Raw genomic sequence first — 18,376 nt, forward strand, 5'->3', positions numbered from 1 at the left:
GCACCCCTGCTTTTAATACTTTGTACAACCTCCCTTTGCCAGTATAACAGCACTGAGTCTTCTATAACATTTTATAAGGTTGGAGAATACAGAGCAGGGCATGAGTCCATTCCTCTTCACAGAATCTCTCCATAACATCCAAGGTCCTAAGCCCTCTCTTGTGCTCTCTCCTCTTCAGCTCAGCCCACAGGTTTTCAATGGGGTTCAGGTCAGGGGCCTGAGATGGCCATGGCAGAAGCTTGATTCTGCGGTCAGCTAACCATTTTTATGTTGATTTGGACATGTGCTTAGGATCACGGTCCATCTGGAAGATCCAGTGATGGCCCAGTTTTCGTTTCCTGGCAGAGGCAGCCAGATTTTGAATTAAAATGTCCTGGTATGTCATGTAGTCCATAATGCCATGTACCCTAACGAGGTTTCCAGGGCCTTTGGAGGGACAAACAGCCCCACAACATCACAGAACTTTGACCATAATTTTGCATTTGGGATAAGGTTCATTTCACTATAGCCATCCTTCTTATGCCAAACCCACCTTATGTTTATTGCCAAAAAGCTCCATTTTTGTTTCATCAGACCATTGAATTTGGTTCCAGTCAAAGTTGTAGTAGTGTTTCACAAACTCCAGGTGCTTAAGTTTGTGGTTAACTGACAAAAAAAAAAGGTTTTTCTGGCATGGCTTCCAAATAATGTGAGCATGAAGGGGCCGAGTTGTTTTTTCAGAGACGTAGTAACCTCGAGATGTTACTTGGACTTATAATTCACCAACAGTCATCCTTGGGGATTTTTTTGCACCCCATGATCCTCCTCACTGTACGTGGGGTGAGGGGGGGGGGGGGAATAAACTTGGGTCCTCTTCGTGGCAGGGTTGTAACAGTTCTAGTTGTCTACTTTTTTATTGCCCTAACAGTGGAAATGGACATTTTAAGGTGAGTAGCTATTTTCAATACCCATTCCCTGACTTATGAAGGTCAACACACTTCTCCCTCTTTTGGTTTGTATGATGGATGACTAAGGGAATTTGGCCTCTGTGTCACCTCATGTTCGTGTCCCCATTAACCAGAAAGTCATGGATTACAGCTTGAAGGCTCCTATTCACTCCACTCAACTCGAAGATGTACAATTTATAGGGGAAACATGCTTCAGTTACATTTTGTTCTCTATAATTCCTAGGGGTGCCAATAATCGTGGCACATGTGTTTTGTTAAAAAAAAATCCTTTGTCAAGAAATAAATAATAAAGAATAAATTTAATGACAGTTTGGATTTTTCCTCTTTTTCAGTGTAACATGAAGCTGCTTCACCAAAAGGTGGATTTTTTTTTCTAACCCTTTTTCCAGGTCTTTACAAGGGGTGGCAATAATTGTGGCGGGCTTGGTATATAATACAGGCTATATGTATTTTTATTTCAGAACCACACACGCATGCCTGTAACAGAACTTGACAAGTGTCTATTTTGTGTATAGCGGTTGGAATAAGACGTGCTTTATTGTTCTAACCGGACAACCGGGAAGCAACTGTCATCTCACCACTAGAGCTGGAGGCTCAGGTTGTCAGACACTCTAACCCTGCACAACAAGTGGGCTGTCAGAGCCCTGTCAATTAGAGGGACGTTTGGATTAATGCAGAAGGGCTCTGCTGTCAGCATCCTACGGTGCAGTGTGCCTCTTCCAGGCGAGAAAGTCTTGCTGATCACCATGTTCCTGTCAACCTGTCATCATAAAGGTTTGAGAAGCACAGTTTAAAAAGAGCTTTTAGTAGCTGACATTTTGGTAGCTGTGGTTAATCTTACATGACCTGAAATTTAGTTTTTGTTCCACTTAAATATCTGAACAAATGGAAACTGTATGGACCGTTTGCACTAATTGTACTTGCACAATTTCTACTGTGTACCTGATGCCTGTTATACTTAGTGTATCTGTACTACCACAGATTTGCAGATCAGCGTTTCCCAATCCACGTTTTTGCTGCTTCTCAGCTCCCAGTGCACCTGTACCAGGTATTGGGTGTTCCTGATTGGCTGGGAGGGAGCAAAAACGTGGACTGTCCGGGGTTCCCCGAAGACTGGGTTGGGAAACATGAATATAGATTGGAAATCCTTATGAATGGTGACGACCAGCAGGTGGTGCCCTTTCTACAGTGGTGAGGTTACTGAATCCGGGTTAAGAACTTAAAGGTAAGCCCATGTAGTTCTCACCCAAGCGCATGCATACAAGTATGTACCATAAAATAAATTAATATCATTCTCATTATATATATATATATATATATATATATATATATATATATATATATATATATATATATATATATATATAAATAAATAAATTGGGGACCGTCCACTCATTTCTATGGGAAAAACCCCTTATCCCAATCACTACACCCTTAACCTCTACCTGCCCCTAACCTTAACCATAAGTAACCAACCCAAATAGAAGACTTTTGACATTTTTACTTTTTGGATTGCATTCAAATTTTTATAAAACTGACCTCAAAGATGCCCCCAAAAGTAGGGAAATTTCAGGTTTTACTGCACTTTGGGGACAATTTGGTCCTCAAATGTGATCTATGCAAACTCCCCCCCCCCCACACACACACAGGGTTTGAATAGATTATTAAAATCTTCATGCATTTCAGATATAAATGGATCCATTTCAATTTCCAATGATGTTGGTATGATAGGAAATTTATACCAGTTTTTAATGCAGCCAGTAAGTGCCTTCCTACTCTTGGCAGGAAACTGTGCACTGGGCTTTTGGTTTCCATAGCAATGCCATCTACTTCTTGGCAGTACTGGCTTTCAGCTTATTTTTCAGATTGGGTCATGGTTTCCCAACAACGAAGAAAGGTGTTGTGACCGATTTCCTTGATGGGGAAGGTATTTATTGACTTTGCTTTCAAAGCTCCAAGATGTGCCACACATGTCTGGGAGGTGCTCTCCATTCCCAACTCTTTGCTCTTTATCAAGTCATACATTAAAAAGCAGCTCACACAGAATCCACAGGTTAAAGGACAAAATAAAGCCGGGGGGTTAAATAATAGGCTTTTCTCACACAGGTGTGGTATTAAACTGGGATCTCTGGCTCTTATTTACCTTGGGAGCTTAATAGGTAAAGAACGTTAACAGTAAGTAGTAGCATTTAAGGTATATGGAAGCATTTAACTAAAACACCTCTGACTGTATTTAATCAATTTAAATACAAAAAAAAAGGAAATTTATTGCACATTTAAGGATTACAACATGAAATGGTACATTGCAGCCTGTTAGGTACAATTCCAATTTATTAGGTTTTCTGTTTGTTTTTTTTAAATGAACGAACTGATTCGACTGCTACAAAATTATTGTTGTTCTGAGATCATAATTGCCTTTAATGTCCATTTGTAATAGTAGAAAAATGGTCACAGAGGAATAGGACAAACCAGACTGCATAGGTTACAGTGGGAAAAATGAACAATGGCATAACCCCTATGCTGTGAAGCAAACTGAGAAAGACAGTGTCCTTGGCATTGCCCCCCCCCCCCCCCCCCAAAAAAAAAAAAAAAAAAAAAAAAAACAGCTGTCCGAATAAATCAGTTAACACCAATAAACAATACTGGAAATGTCAATCAACAGTTCAGAACTAGGGGTACATCCTGGAGGGGATGCCAACTACATCCACTTACATTTGCTTTTTGTAACAGCAATAGAAGCACAACTGAATTATACAGACCTTCCAAGAGACAAGCGTAACAGAAAATGCATGAATGGACTGAATCGGTTGTGATAGACCTTTATGGTAAAACTTCCCAATTGTAACAGGTGCCTTTAAAAACCTTGGGTGACTTTCTTGAGTTCAAAGTTACCTTCTTTAGGCTAGCAAACTAAATTTGAACATAATGACAAACTCCTCATTTCTGTGGTGGCAGAAGGAGGTTTTATATCCTAAGACAAAGTATTTTGAGATTATACTCCCATCTAGTACCAAAATTCAAGTGTCTTAAACCAAGAGACCAGCACAAAAGGGTTGGTGTCAAGTCAGGAAAAGGTCAGATCTACATCATTATCCATTTCGTACCTTTAGACCACTTATGGTGCCCTGCAGATGGTGTTCTTAATCTGCAAAACATACACAAATAAAAGTGACTTTGTTAGACACTGCTGAAGGAATATATTTTTAAATACCTCCATGACTAACGCACAACCATAAACCAATGACTTCATAGCTAGTGGTTTATAATAAACCAAACCCATTCCGATTTTGCAGTAAGGAAAAGCTGCACCATGTTTTCATGCCAGCTAACACAATCTTGCATGTAGAGAAGCTCTTGCATTTAGCCAATCATCAACAACATTCCAAAAACGTTTTTCCTCATTTAAATATCAGGGCAAGACCCTACCAACCTGATTTATTACATTACATGACACTGCGGTTGTTCCCAATAATCTGGACGCTCTTTCTTCATGATTGCACAAAAATACAGGAATTTAGTTTTAATTTAATTGGTGCAAAAACAGGTTCAATGAACTGCAAAGGTCTTAGGATTTCAAGGGGACCCTTTTGGATGTCAGAGTGAATCGACTTAGTCAGAAACGGGTTCCTCTTCTCCTGAACCGTTTGCATAAATGCAGATGTATTCATACTGATCAATGGCAGAAAAATCCCAATCATATTACATAACTGAAAGCTAAAAATATTTGATGTTCACCCTGCCGGGCTACAACAAAAATCAATTCGGCATTTATTGAATTACCTCCAAGGCAAATTAAGGCAGATGTTTTAGGCATAGTCAAGCAAAATCTAAATTAAATCATGACACACCGGAACAGATATAAAATGCAACAAATGCAAAAAAAAATCATGAGAAAGTCCTGCGATTGTCCACAGTTGTAGCTCGGTCACTGATTCGATTTTGCAGGACCATGTTCATTGGTCATACTGAAGTCCTTCTCTGCGGTTAAATGACTGCACCAGGAATCTGGCTGAATAATTCATGACAAAGAAAACATTCTATTCCAATGCTTTCCTGAATGGTCCTTGGGGACCTGCAGACTGTCCACGTTATTGCCCAAGCTGGAAGGGAGCAAAATTGTGAACTGTCTGACAGGTAGCTGGGAGGGAGCAAAAAATGTGGACCGTTTCTGTGTCCCCAAGAACCAGGTTGGGAAACGCTGTTCTATTCTATTCTATGACCAGTGAAACACACTGGTCAGATTACATCCAGTGCATCCATCCAGATTATTAATTTAAAAGTATAAAACATTTTTGAGAGCCACACATGAAAACATTGCACCCACTGACTTCCTGAATGGGGAATGCTAATATTAATGCACCATTTTCAGTGTCTATCAGCAGTGTAGTGATGTAGTCAGAATCATATAGGATTGCAGGCATCTGTAGACAATCAAACAAAGGCAAATCTACACAAAATAGCCCCCTTGTGCCATTTTGTATCTCTATTAATGGTCATGGCTGAATCAAGAGAAGCTGATCCAGTGAGAAATGCAGAAGAGAATGAAAGGTATGGATGATTGACTGAAGAAATATTGGAAATGTGTTTTCAAGGAAGAAAAAAAACCCAGAAATATTCAGTGCAGCTCAAAATTAATGGACGGTGTAACAGGACCTAGAATTCTGTCAAATATAGAAAAATGATGCCTGCAAATGGCACACGTTTAGGACACATTTTTATATAGAACATTCAAGTCAACATCGACAAGGGAAAGGATTTCCATCAAAAAGGAGTGTGTTGGGGGGAATGGGACAGAGCATTTTACTCGCATAAACATAAGATGGGAGGGGGATTAGCAGGTCACTTTGTGGACAGTCACTATACCTCCAAGGCGGCCCAAGTGCAAGTACACCACCCTGAATCCCAACCACAGGGGTGGCCCAAAGCGGAACGAGCGTCAAATCAGTGGGGGGGGGGGGGGGGGCGTGGGATTCTCAGATAATATGGAACCGCTGCTCGGGGCTTGCCAATGGACGGACATGGTTTTGTAGGAAACCGCGAGATAAAAAATACGCTCTTTCACAGCAGACAGTACAAAAGAAAAAAAAAAGTTTCATTGGCACCAAAAAAAAAAAAGAATCTGCAGCAGGATCCCAGTATTAATAAAGGACTGGGCTGATCAGTAGTTTCACAGGGTTGTTTTCTCAGAATTCCTACAGGCTGATCACAGCAGCTCTTGTTGACTTTCAGTAACCTTGTGGGTTCTTCTTTGAGGAAGCTCTAACAAAATAGTAGTACCCCCCCCCCCCACTCCACCTCCACCTGCCTCGTTCTTCTTCATGAGCCTCCTAGTGACTAGATGCTGCTATCTTCACCTTCAGTCCTCCCACGGACAGCTACCGTTGCCGCTGGTCTGAACAAATGCTGAATTCCAGTCAATCCAGTACTGGGGGGAAAAAAATGACTAAATATTGACCCTGTGTTTCATATGGCAGAGATCAGTAATGCCTTGTCGAGCTGGGAGATACTGGGGGGGGGGTTGTTTTTCACTTTGCAACTCCCCCCCCCCCCCCCAACCAAAAAAAAAGAAAAACAAGATAAATGTCAAAGAAAAAAAAATGTGCATCTGAAAGAGTGAGAGCAACACCAAGGATGGAGATAGTGGTCACCAGAGAAACGTAGGGCTCATCGCAAGCTTGACAGGGCCAACAGACCTGACGGAGACTGAGGGCAGAGGGGTGGAGCGGGGTTTGAGGATGGAAGGGGCCACAGGTCGATGAGGATCTGTGACTCACGACATAAGTTGATGTGAAAGTCAAATCGTTTAGAGTTTCTATCACCTGACCCCAAAACAACACACAAATAATAATAATTATTATAAAAAACAGCCAATTCTGAGGGTTCCGATTATACAGCAGTGAACTCATCCCCCAGCATGGGGTGGCGGTTTCCAACGGCAGACATCACGACAGAGGCAGTTTCGGGATGTAGGTGGTATAAGATAAGAGAGCCGAACGGGATTGGCAGTGGCTTGCCAGGGGTCTCGTGGGGGTAGGGCACAGCTAAACACCCACTCTTATCTGCCATTGAGTCTACATGGGACCTGCCTCCCTAAAGGTTCTCCCCTGGCTGGTACTGGGGCTCCGTGGAAGTGAAGTAGTCCTCTAGGAAACCCTGCAGGTACTCGAAGGTGGGTCTCTCCTCGGCCTCTTTACGCCAGCAGCTCAGCATCAGGTCATGCAGAGACTCGGGGCATTCGGCAGGGCAAGGCATCCGGTAGCCACGCTCCACCTGCTCCAGGACCTCTCTGTTCACCATTCCTAAGAGTCGGGGAGGAACCCATCAGCAAGAAGTTCTACTTGACCATCAAGGCCCATTATAGTTGAGTGTATGGTGTGATTGACAAAGAACTTGTCTCCAGAGCTGGAGTTCTGTCCAGTGCCAGATTGCCTCAGTAAACAGGTTTAATGAGATCCAGAAAATTTAAGTGGCTCTTAATAATGACGGAGAAAGATTATAAGTCAGGATACATTTGGCCACTCCACTACAGAACACTAACAAAGGAAATAAACTACAATAATCCGCATCATCTCACCTGGGTATGGTACCCTTCCCTTGGTGGCCAGCTCAGTCAGTAGGACACCAAAGGACCAGACATCAGATTTGATGGTGAAGCGACCGTACAGCGCAGCTTCCGGAGCGGTCCACTTGATGGGGAACTTGGCTCCTAGTGGCGAGACGTGAAGAAGGTGCCAAAGTATTCTTTCTAGAAACTTTTGTGTGCCCGGTTTGAGTAGAGTGAAATACCTTTGAATTATGGTCATTACTTCTCACGACACTTCCACTACACGCAACAATTCTGAATATCATATGTATAGCAACTTAAGTAAAATAAATGAAAAGGTAAAGGCCCAGAACAGACTGTTGAGATTTTAATTTATGTTAACACGTATATTTATTCCCTCAACAGTAGTAAATTAACACTAAACATCCATCCTCCCTGCCTTACCACCTCAGCTAAGGAAAAACAAGCTTGTATAAAAGTTATAATTCCTTAAACTCGACTAGTACTGAGATGTTGACTTAGGGGTCTTATAAGATGCGTCTAGGTGTGTAACCTTGTCTGGCTGTGTACTCATTGTCCTCGATAAGCCGTGCAAGGCCGAAGTCGGCCACTTTGCAGACCAGGTTGTCTCCCACGAGGATGTTGGCTGCCCTGAGGTCTCTGTGCACGTAGTTCATCCTCTCCACGTAAGCCATTCCAGAGGCGATCTGATGGTGCAGCCAGAGTGTTACGCTGTGCTTTTCTGAGGCAATTCATATACAGACGCTCCTATACTTACGAGTGAGATACGTTCCGAACCACCGTTCGTAACATGAAATGTTCGTAAGTCGTTATTCAACATCATTTAAGGGTTTACGCAAGTACTAAAACTAGGATGCTGGGAGTACGCACGCTACGCTGCTGCGCGGCGGGAGTAGCGGCCAGAAGTCGTACTGGGCGGAATTGGCGCACAGAAAAAAACATTGATGTTCCGGACATGAAACGGGAGCCCAAGGAACACAATTTGGACTTACAGTCCTCTTTGTTCGTATGTCTGAAAGTTCGTAAGTTGAAAGTTCGTAAGTAGAGGAGCTTCTGTATTTACAATCATGGCTCAGAAACAAGAGTGAAAAGTTTCAGACACCAACCTGTGAGGCCATGTCCACTAGTTGGGGTAGTCGCAGCACCTTGCCCATTTCTCCTTTGAGAAAGTCCAGCAGGCTTCCTGAGGGGACGAGAACAGGAATTGGTTGGTTACTGTTAATTTGCAGACACCACGACTCAGCCAGTCGGGCCACTGGGCATGTGTCAGAGATGTGTGTCCCAAGTGCCTCTGGTGCCGACCTTGGCCCATGTACTCTGTGACGATATAGATGGGCTCCTCAGAAACCACTGCGTACAGCTGCACCAGTTTCTCATGCCGGAGCTTCTTCATGACCTGGGCTTCCTGGAGGAAAGCCTCTGGGGACATGGTTCCCGGTTTCAAGGTCTTGATAGCCACACGCGTCGTACCATTCCACGTACCTTCAGTTGTAAAGGTACAGGCATATTAAGACAGATAAAGGGAACGGACCCACCACATCCATTAACCTACAATTGTTAACTTTCACATGTCAGAAAAATATTATATCCATTGCAGCTGGATTCATCTAGAAAGTAAGAATGACTGTAAACATAAGCAAAATGTATCAGTAGATAAACCCCACACAGGTATCAATGACATTGTGAAAGTTTCTCTTATGTGGAAATAAAGTGATAAAGAAAGACCCTCACCCATCCAGACCTCCCCAAAGCAACCCTGACCCAGCTTAACATCCAGCCGCAGTGATTCGCGGGGGATCTCCCAGGCGTCCCGAGCCAGGCCCTGGGTCTGGGGCTTCAGCACGGGACACACCTCTGTCAGGCAGTGACACAGCCCATCTGCATACTCTGCAAGACAGACACACAGGCATTTTTAGCCTGCTTTCAATATCTGGTATAAGACAACAACAAATGGAGTTTTCCTACTGCAATCTATAGGTACAATATGGAAACCAATTTCTTTAATGTTTGGCTGTTAATTCTGCATTAAGACAAGGTTCCGAGTGAATGTAAGGATAATTTTAGTTTCAAAGAGACGGTTAAATAAGCAGGTCAACTTGTCCTTATATTATATCCAGTGCTGAATAAATATGTACTGTCCGCATCTGTGAATAGTGATCCTAGGTCTGGATTTATTTGTGACTCAAAAGACCTGAGCTGTGACCGTCATGTGACCGCCATGCGCCATCACTCATAATTTGCATGGTCTCCCTTTCCATGTCTGCAGACTCACTGCGATAGTGCATGACCAGCTGTTGCAGGTTGCTGAACTGCATTCGTGACGTGATGTAGAATCCTCCGCTGTCCAGTTTGCGGATTTTATAATGCTTCACGTTGAGACCTTTCACGTTGTCATAGTCCAGGACGGACAGACAGTAGGCACCTGTGAAAGAGCAAAAAATAAAAATAAAGGTGTGGGAGAACAGAGTTTACAAACTTCCTCAGTGACCGATTGTTAGAATCTGTAGTACAACAAGCAAATTTAGCTATCCTGGCTGAATACCTTTCCTAAAGTCTTATTTAACAAAGTGCCTCTGAATATCCATCCATTCATCAGTCCAAGTTCTGGAAGCTTATCCTGGTCAGGGTCACGAAGAAGGAGCTTAAATTTCCCTCACATTACTGGAGATATATTTATTTTTGTGGCGCAATCTTAGCTTATAAATCTTATAAATCTGGATAACTAAAGTTCTGCATGTCTGATTTCAACACTGTCTGTCAGCTGGCAAATCCCTACAATGCAAACTCAATGACTGGACAGGCTTTAATGACATCATGGGGTCAAGGAGTGTCAAAGTGAATGAATTCTAACGAGTGAATTGCATTTTCAAAACACCACACACAGCACTGTTGAGAACTACTTTCCTGATGTTCATAATGGGAAAATAAACCAAAAATGTTCATTTCTACCAAGCATTTCACAAATCTATCCGTCTGGTTAACAGTCTTTGATGAAGAAATTCTAATGTTTTAGTAACTACATCAATACACTAGTCATTTTTAGAGATGTACAAAGAATTAAAACATATTCAAAAGCACTGCTCTGAGAATATGAGAGCTGAAAGTCTTAAATTTAGGCTCTGCGTTTGTCCATCACGAAAACTCTGAATTCACAATGAAATGAGGAGTGTAGTCCACACAATATCTGCCTTAATTCCTGGACAAAAGCTGTTAAATAAATATAAATATACAGTACATGCAGGCACCAATACTTGTTATTGCTCTACTGATCACTTGGGGGTGCCATACAGACTGAGCAGAAAACGGACTGACTTCTGTAGTCACCCTGCTTTTCAATTTCACTTCGGGGGAGAGTTGCCCAGTAGTTATGCAGGCTGGCTGAACAGTGACCTACTTATGTCCCTCTCCTTCAGTCTGTTGCCTCAGTTGCCTGCCCCTTCAATCCTTTGTTGTCAACAAGGACTCACCCCTGGCCCGACCCTGCAAGGATCCCACTGCTTTGTCCCTTAGCCTCTTGAACTGTCTCCACAGCCCTTATTCTCATTCCCCTGGCCTACTGACCTACACTGATAAGGGATGCTAGACGAATTTGCACTTTTAAAAGGAATGTTTCCATAAACTTCCCGTCTCATTTCTGGCTGCAACATCTGACGCAAACATCAGCAGAGTTATACATCTATGGCTGCAGCTCAGACCTGCAGCAAAAATGTTCCGACGAACTGAAAAAGTATATCATCTCTATATTCAGTGGATTTCTTGTGTATTTTGGAACACTTATTAAGCCCACTGGGTTGTTTCTGACACATATTTAGGTCATCGTTAAGCCCCTCAAACCCTGAACTCATGTGACTTTGTCACATGACGTAGGAAAGTTTTGTGGAGTGTAGGCTGGGCCCTTCCTCTGCTCCGTAGTGTAACGGCAATCCACACTGAATTCTCCTCTTGATGGTATAAAGAGCCGAGATAGTGAGAAGACCATTTTGGCTTAAGGTATCTACTCTTAATTAAGGCCACACTCACCCTTTGTGGTCTCGCTCTCCCTCACGAGGAAGGTGCCTCTCCTGTTCTCCAAGCTCAGCAGCAGCCTCTCCGAGTCCCGGCGGGTGATGCTGCCAAAATACCACCTGTAGCCGACGACAGCAGAAGCTGTGAGAAAATCTGAAGGTGCCCGTTTGCCTGCCTGTCTGTCTTCACACTCATTCTACTCCATAATGTTTTTTTTTTTTGTAGCAAAAGTATGTGAAGCTTCAAACCTGGCTGGACAAAAGCAGCATATGGCCTGTGTGACGCTTCAGACTGTCTGCTTCCTTCTAAGTGTGGTTCTTGTGAGAGCTTGAATTTCCATTTTACTCAATGAGACTCCTGTCACCTTTCTATCATCGTGTTTTGAAAAATGCTTTAATATTGGCAGGACTTTGGTGTGAAAAGCAAGCAGCATTATGGGAAAGAGGGTAAACTCCTTCAGTGATGTTCATCTACGGTGCTTTTCGGTAACGTGTCATTAAAAAACAAAAGGATCAAAAGAGAGAGAAGGCTGAGATTTACTCTTCTGCTTGGATCGAGTCCGAAGGAGCAACGTAGTTGCTGGGAATGTATCCGCTTTGTCCTGAAGTGAGGGATCGAGCCAGCCACCAGTCCCCTTCTCTGTAAACACAAAGACACAGTAAACACACTGCCAAACTCGCTCTCCTCACTACTCTGTGATTCCTTTTTCAAACGTTACTGTTCATCTTCCACCTGAATAGCCCAAACTAGGCATAAAATACAGAAAAACATCCAAGTTTAAGAATTCTAGTCATGTGCATCACCTGCTACACCTGTGTTTACTTACACCAGGATGTGCAGTTTTGTATTCAATCTATGACAAAGGTAACTTATAAAAGTGCTGCTCTTCAAGGCAGTTCTGAGACATTTCATTCAGTTCATTGTTCAGTGCATCACATAAAAAAGAGGCAGTTCTGTGGTTTGACACCATAAAGGTTATTGGAACTATTTACAAGAAAGTTCTTCAAATTCTCTTATGTGAACTTATGTGATTTTAGGTAGCTAGATGATCCAAATTTTGTCAGTGGTGCACTGTTAACCAAAGTAGAACAAATACTTATGACCTTAAAAGGTCACTTAATATTTTTCAGTGATACATTCTGAGATATTCTTTGTAGTTGAGGAATACCAACTATTCTGCAGTAGTAAACTTTTCTGTTTTTTTTGTATGATTCTGCTGAAGTAGTGGTTGTTTTTAAGTCTAAGATAAGACAGGAAGAACTTTATTGATCCCAGGAGGGGGAAATTCTGGGAAAAAAAGTCCTTCAGCACCACAGCAGGAATCTCGAACCAGTCAAGCTAGCCAGCTCTTTGGCTAAACGGAATGATTCATTGGCTAATTTCAACTGCTATTTCATTTATCCATTTTAGTGGCTAACATGATCTACTGGCATCCTGTCCAGCCTGTGCTCCGGCTAATGCTCTGTCCTTCTTGGGATTGGCTGCTCACCATAAACCAGGATGGAACAATCTGTTACCGAAGATGGATGAATAGATATCATGGCCTACAGATACCTATCAAGATATAAAATAACAGGTGCTGGCTTGGTGATAGTTCTACCATACAGCTATACTGCTGAATTCTGCTTCTCTGGGTAGGCCTCAACTGAAGCCGGAAAGAGTAACGCTGTGTTCTAGCTGTTGAACTTCAACCCAAGAGCCTAGAATCAATGCCAACTAAGTCTGGAAGATCCACATCAAAGAATGAACTGGTGAGTCTAAACAGTAGTGAAATCACAGGAAGAACAAATGTTGAACTAAACTGTGTGAATCGTCATGAAATTAATCATTACAGGACACTGAGGTCAATCATTTTTGTCCATCTATAGATTGATGTATAAGATAAAATGACTATAGCTACAAGTAAAATGCAGTCAGTGTATTTCAGCATGACCAATCTGTAAAATTATACTTTCATACTCCCAAAGAATACCTAGGATGGTGTGACTTCAGAAGGCCAAGGCACAGGAGGATGGACGCTATACAGCTAAATGACCATGCGCTCATGAGTGGTGGAATGGCAGAAGGAGATTTTTAAGGAGAAACACTGTCTACGCAGAAAATGAGGGAAAATCTCAATGGCGGACCAGCATGATGGCAGCAACCCCAGTTCGGAGCAGGACTCGTGCTATTTTGGGCGCTGACACTGTTACGATGGGAGACCTCATAGGAGGAGAGAGAGTATGGGCTGACAGAGCATGGCATCCAAAACACACACACGCACTCACACAGACACACGGGCACGCTCTCTCTCTCTCTCTCTCTCTCTCTCAGACACACACACACACACTCCATGAACCAAGGACAGGTGGAAACGGATATAAGAGAGTAAACATACCAACCTGCAGTTCAACTTTCTCCTAAATTACACCATGCAGCAGAAAGGTGGGAGAGAGGGGTTGGGGTAGAGAGTGGTTAGAAAAAACAAATCGCAGGCATTAGAGCAGAAGAACACAAGCAAAGCAGACCCGACATTGCAGAGAAGAGAACAGAAGCCCCCCCCCCCCCATTACAAAACAACACCCCACTTTCCAGTTTCCCAAGGAATGTCTCGTTTCATAAACAGCACATGAGTCCAATCAGATGGACCAAAAATACCACCAACAGAGTCTCTGTGGCAAGCACCACAGGGCAGTCTGTAGGTAAGGGGAGGTCAGACACACCCGTGTGCATAGATAGCGTGAGGCTTAGAGACGTAATTTAGTGCTTCAGGCGTAGTCTGGGTCAGTGTCCGTGTCAGGAAAGCCTGCTGAGGAAAGCAAACGCACTCAAAGACGAGAATGTAGCTGAGCAGGTAAGTTAGCCAGGCACAGATGTTTCAGAGGAGTCACACAGAAACAGGAAGCCTGGAGGGTCTTGTGCCTGAGGACATCACCCACTGCGGAGACCTGAATAAGAGGCCCCACCGACCACTAGAAAGGCTCAGAGCTTCTCCATCAGCCTGCTGTCAGGGTGAGTGTGCACACAGGAGTATCCCCTGGTCGGTAAAGTGGTCTCGCCGTCGGACCCCTGAGCCCTAAACCCCCAGTTGCTCAAGGGGCTGCGTGACCCTGCTTTCAATTGTACATCACTCTGCATGAAAGCGTTGGCTAAATAAATAAAATGTTCAATGTCTCCAATGACCCAGAACAGAAGGGAAATGATTTACCTACATCAGTGAACCAGGATGTAACACATATATACATCGGCGGTGAACTTCCTGTGTGTGAAGTAAAATGCCCGCCCGCCCGCGCGCACGCACACACACACACACACACACACACACACACACACACACACACACACACACACACACACACACACACACACACACACACACACACACACACACACACCACATGGCCCTTATTAAGCACAGCCCCCCTCCCCCGCCGCCCTAGAAAACGGACTGCTCAGTCAGTGAGCGTCACATGCTCATCGCTGTGCTATTTAAAGCGGCCAGGCAGGTGCCCAGGGATCAGAGGGAGAACAAGCAGGAGAGAAGATGGAGGCATTTGGCAGGGCGGCTGCAGAAACTGCGCCCCCTGGGACTCTCACACACCACGGCGCAGTAAGTGTGGCGAGAGTGGCTCACTAGCCGCAGAAAAAAATGTAAAAATAAGAAACAAAACACATGCGTCCAGAAAATTCCAGGCCTGTGATTGGTCAGGGCCCACTTGCCGCAGAAGGCAGAGCGGAGTAAAACACGGGTCACGATGAGCTGACTGACCGCCGAAAGCAGCAGCCGTACCAGAGGAGGTGCATTAAAAGTGGCTGTAATGGTCGTCTGGGTGGCGGTTTGTCTGGTATCCAAAAGCAACCGGACCCACAGTCTGATCCCGGAAATGTTTAGCCACTCATTTGAAATGCTCCACCCACTGTTCAGGTGACCTGGTAATTTATCTGCATGACTATCATGTAATGCAAATCGGTCTCATACTCTATTATAATGTTGGGGAATTTCGGGTGAGTGACCAAATGTTTCCAAAATCGAACAGCGAAACAAGCTGGTTTTGATTTATTGGGAGATGTGCATCGGGAGACAAGATTAGTCGACACTGGCTGGGGTGATAATAAGGGGGCAGCAGCCTAAAATTTGGGGGGAAAAAATGGACTGTTACAAAGGATTAAGGAAGACAAAAGCTGGGGGGGGGGAGCAGCACGAGCTTATTCAGCGAGATGGTGATACAACTGCATGGGAACGACTCCAGGAGCCAGGGTAGCGCTCCAACCAAACGGGAACGGTTCCAGGAGCCGGGGCAGTGCTCCCACTATATGGGAATGGTTCCAAGAAGTTCCAGGGTCAATCACACGGCCATGAGGTGACATGCCATGGGCCAGCCACAGTTAAAAAGCTGCCACCGACTAATTTGTGGCAGCAATGGGAGTGGGTGGAATCGCGGCGGGTCAGCGTTTCTGCGGAGACATCTCACAGAGTCAATGCCCCGTCTAATTCAGCCTCTTATGGGGGCGAGGTGCCATTATACAGGAGCGGCTAATAAAGTGGCCACTCAGTGTATTTCAAGACAAGAACTCGGAAAGGGCTTGTTTTGGACCAAAGCCTGTTTCTACGGCAACCAGCTCACGGAGGGAGCCTGAGATACAGGCAGGGCCAGTCGGCGATACGAGGGGTGAGGAAAGGCAGAGATGCCGGCTGGCAGAAGGCCCACAAGATGGGCACTGGAGGGCACTGCAGAGCTCTGTTTGTGTATCACTGGATCCTTACGTGTTATTGACGATCTGCAGGCGCTCGCCCTTCTTGAAAGACAGGTCTGCGGCTGTGCGTGACTCGTAGTCATACAGTGCCACGAAAGTGGTGACTCCCCCTGCAGGTGGTGGGAAGAACAGCAGTGAGAGCTCACTGATAAACATTTATTCCATTTACATGCAGAAATTTCAAGCGCAATCACAAACTCATTAAGCAGAACTGTGTGCAAACATACACAAACATGGATCATTTAAAGCACTGCAATTTATTAATTATTTTGTATGCATGCACAAGGTTTGCATATCTGTGTGCAACTAAGATTAATCTTTGGAGCAAAAAAACAGCAGCAAAATGACCAATTATCCACACTGCATAACGTTTCCTGATTGTTTAAAAAAAAAAAAAAAACAATTTATTACAAGCACATAGAATGAGCGACTTGAGGGGCTATGACCGGCTCAAGACATCCCCCCCCTTAAACTTGCAAACTTGCACGTTAGCAATTACTCACCAGTAATGAGGGAAATTTAAAGATCCTCTCAGCCAGTCTAATTACTTTTACAGATATTGAGTATACTTATATTACTATAAAACTATTATTAGAAAAAACCAAAACACTTTCATATAGTAAAGCTGCTTTTTAAAGACAATTTAAGACACTGTAGATAATTTTTTATCTTTCTTCCTATTATCCTGTTATGTACATTAGCAGTCATGTTAAAGGACACATCGCTGTCGCCATGACAGCATTTCCACGTTGACCCTACTCCAGCACGACCGTACCTGCTAGCTGTCCTCTGTGTGGGGAGGTGATGGTCCCAGGGTGGTCCACCCCCCCAAAGAGGGCGAGCTCTGCGTTGCTGACCAGTGGCTGAGTGCCCCGGCGGGTGCCGTCCCTGCCCGGACTCCGCGTGGGCGTCAGGGACTGCGGCCCGGGGCTCAGGTGGTGCCCCCCGCCACCGCAGGGGCCGATGGTCCCGTCCAAGCTACGGGAACGCTGGCCCGGCTCCTTGGGTTTGCTTTTGGTCGCCCCCATTGTCGGGCCTGCGGCACAAGCAGGGTAATGTTATGTGACACAGTGACATCACACCCAGCAGCCCCACCACACATAGAGGCATCTCTATGTACCAAGCTTACTTCTTACCCACCCACATATTAGAAGGTGACCGGAAAGTCGTCGGTTCAAATTTTACGTTCAGCAGAATTTCACCTTTGGGTCCCTAAGCAAGGCCCTTAACTCCCAATTGCTCCAGGGACAGACGGACGGACGGACACACTTACACACACACACACCACACACACAAACTCACTCAAAAAAAAAGTCACCTTTGGATAAGTGCCTGATAAATGTATAAAATGTAAACCAATTAAACATCTTTTTCTTCTCCTCTCCTCCTTTCTTCTTTATTTCTCCTGCATCAAACTCTTTCAACATTCCCAGTTGCTCGGAATCCTTGCACTGATGTCCAAACAACAAAGTAAATCTCATAGCATTTCGTTTGAAAACACGGATTCCCATCCTGAACAGCAAAATGTCCACCTGCCCCACAAAGCTGTAGGACGATCTGCGATGGTCACCTTGACCAGAAGTGCTACAGTCCAAATCAGATCAAAGAAGAGAGCAGCACCATGTATCCCCCCACCTCCCGGGTCGCGACCCCAATCTACCCTCTTTTACCCAGGTTCCGGCATCCGAAATGGCAAGTTATCACTGTCAAAGGAATCTAAGACGGCAGTGCACCCCCATCCTGGGAGAGAGAGACGGGAGAAAGTTTGGAAATAGAAAGGAAAGACTAATTCTAAAAACAGCTCTCACATCAGGGGGAGACAACCTCATTCACAGCTTAATTGCTGTCAACCTTAATTGCTGAGACAACCTAATTCAATGCTTAATTGCTGTAACGGCGAGGGCCGTCGGGCCTCGACACTTCCCTGTGCTCTATTATAAGCGCTTGCCTGCACTGAGGGACCCCTGAAAGCACCGTCTCCTAATTACAACGGCAGCCGCAGAGACCTGACACGTGGGAGAACCGCTAAGAACGTGGGCAGCACCTGTCAGCCCGCCAAGAGAAGGCGGGGTGGGGAGGGTGAGTAAAAGTATTTATTTACAGACAGGAAGTGCACAAATGGTGC

General features: G+C 44.4%; 1 protein-coding gene across 3 annotated transcripts in view; it reads right to left on the reverse strand.

The window, feature by feature from the left end:
• Nucleotides 1–2,857: 2,857 nt before the first annotated feature.
• The window catches only part of src (v-src avian sarcoma (Schmidt-Ruppin A-2) viral oncogene homolog), a 36,391-nt gene continuing 20,872 nt past the window's right edge, over nucleotides 2,858–18,376 (reverse strand). The window contains exons 2-13 of one of the 3 annotated variants that reach the window (XM_049016851.1): nucleotides 17,027–17,287; nucleotides 16,262–16,361; nucleotides 13,899–13,916; nucleotides 12,058–12,156; nucleotides 11,533–11,636; nucleotides 9,785–9,934; nucleotides 9,244–9,399; nucleotides 8,815–8,994; nucleotides 8,619–8,695; nucleotides 8,045–8,198; nucleotides 7,522–7,653; nucleotides 2,858–7,246 (exon numbers count right to left, since the gene is read on the reverse strand). In XM_049016851.1, coding sequence (XP_048872808.1) covers nucleotides 7,038–7,246; nucleotides 7,522–7,653; nucleotides 8,045–8,198; nucleotides 8,619–8,695; nucleotides 8,815–8,994; nucleotides 9,244–9,399; nucleotides 9,785–9,934; nucleotides 11,533–11,636; nucleotides 12,058–12,156; nucleotides 13,899–13,916; nucleotides 16,262–16,361; nucleotides 17,027–17,279 — 1,632 coding nt within the window. In that variant the 5' untranslated portion in view covers nucleotides 17,280–17,287 and the 3' untranslated portion in view covers nucleotides 2,858–7,037. Of the gene's footprint in view, nucleotides 7,247–7,521; nucleotides 7,654–7,771; nucleotides 8,199–8,618; nucleotides 8,696–8,814; nucleotides 8,995–9,243; nucleotides 9,400–9,784; nucleotides 9,935–11,532; nucleotides 11,637–12,057; nucleotides 12,157–13,898; nucleotides 13,917–16,261; nucleotides 16,362–17,026; nucleotides 17,288–18,376 lie in introns of those variants that run through there. The other 2 variants (XM_049016853.1, XM_049016854.1) reach the window with 2 other exon arrangements.

The sequence above is a fragment of the Brienomyrus brachyistius genome, chromosome 6 (assembly GCF_023856365.1).
Source record: "Brienomyrus brachyistius isolate T26 chromosome 6, BBRACH_0.4, whole genome shotgun sequence".
Lineage (NCBI taxonomy): Eukaryota > Metazoa > Chordata > Actinopteri > Osteoglossiformes > Mormyridae > Brienomyrus > Brienomyrus brachyistius.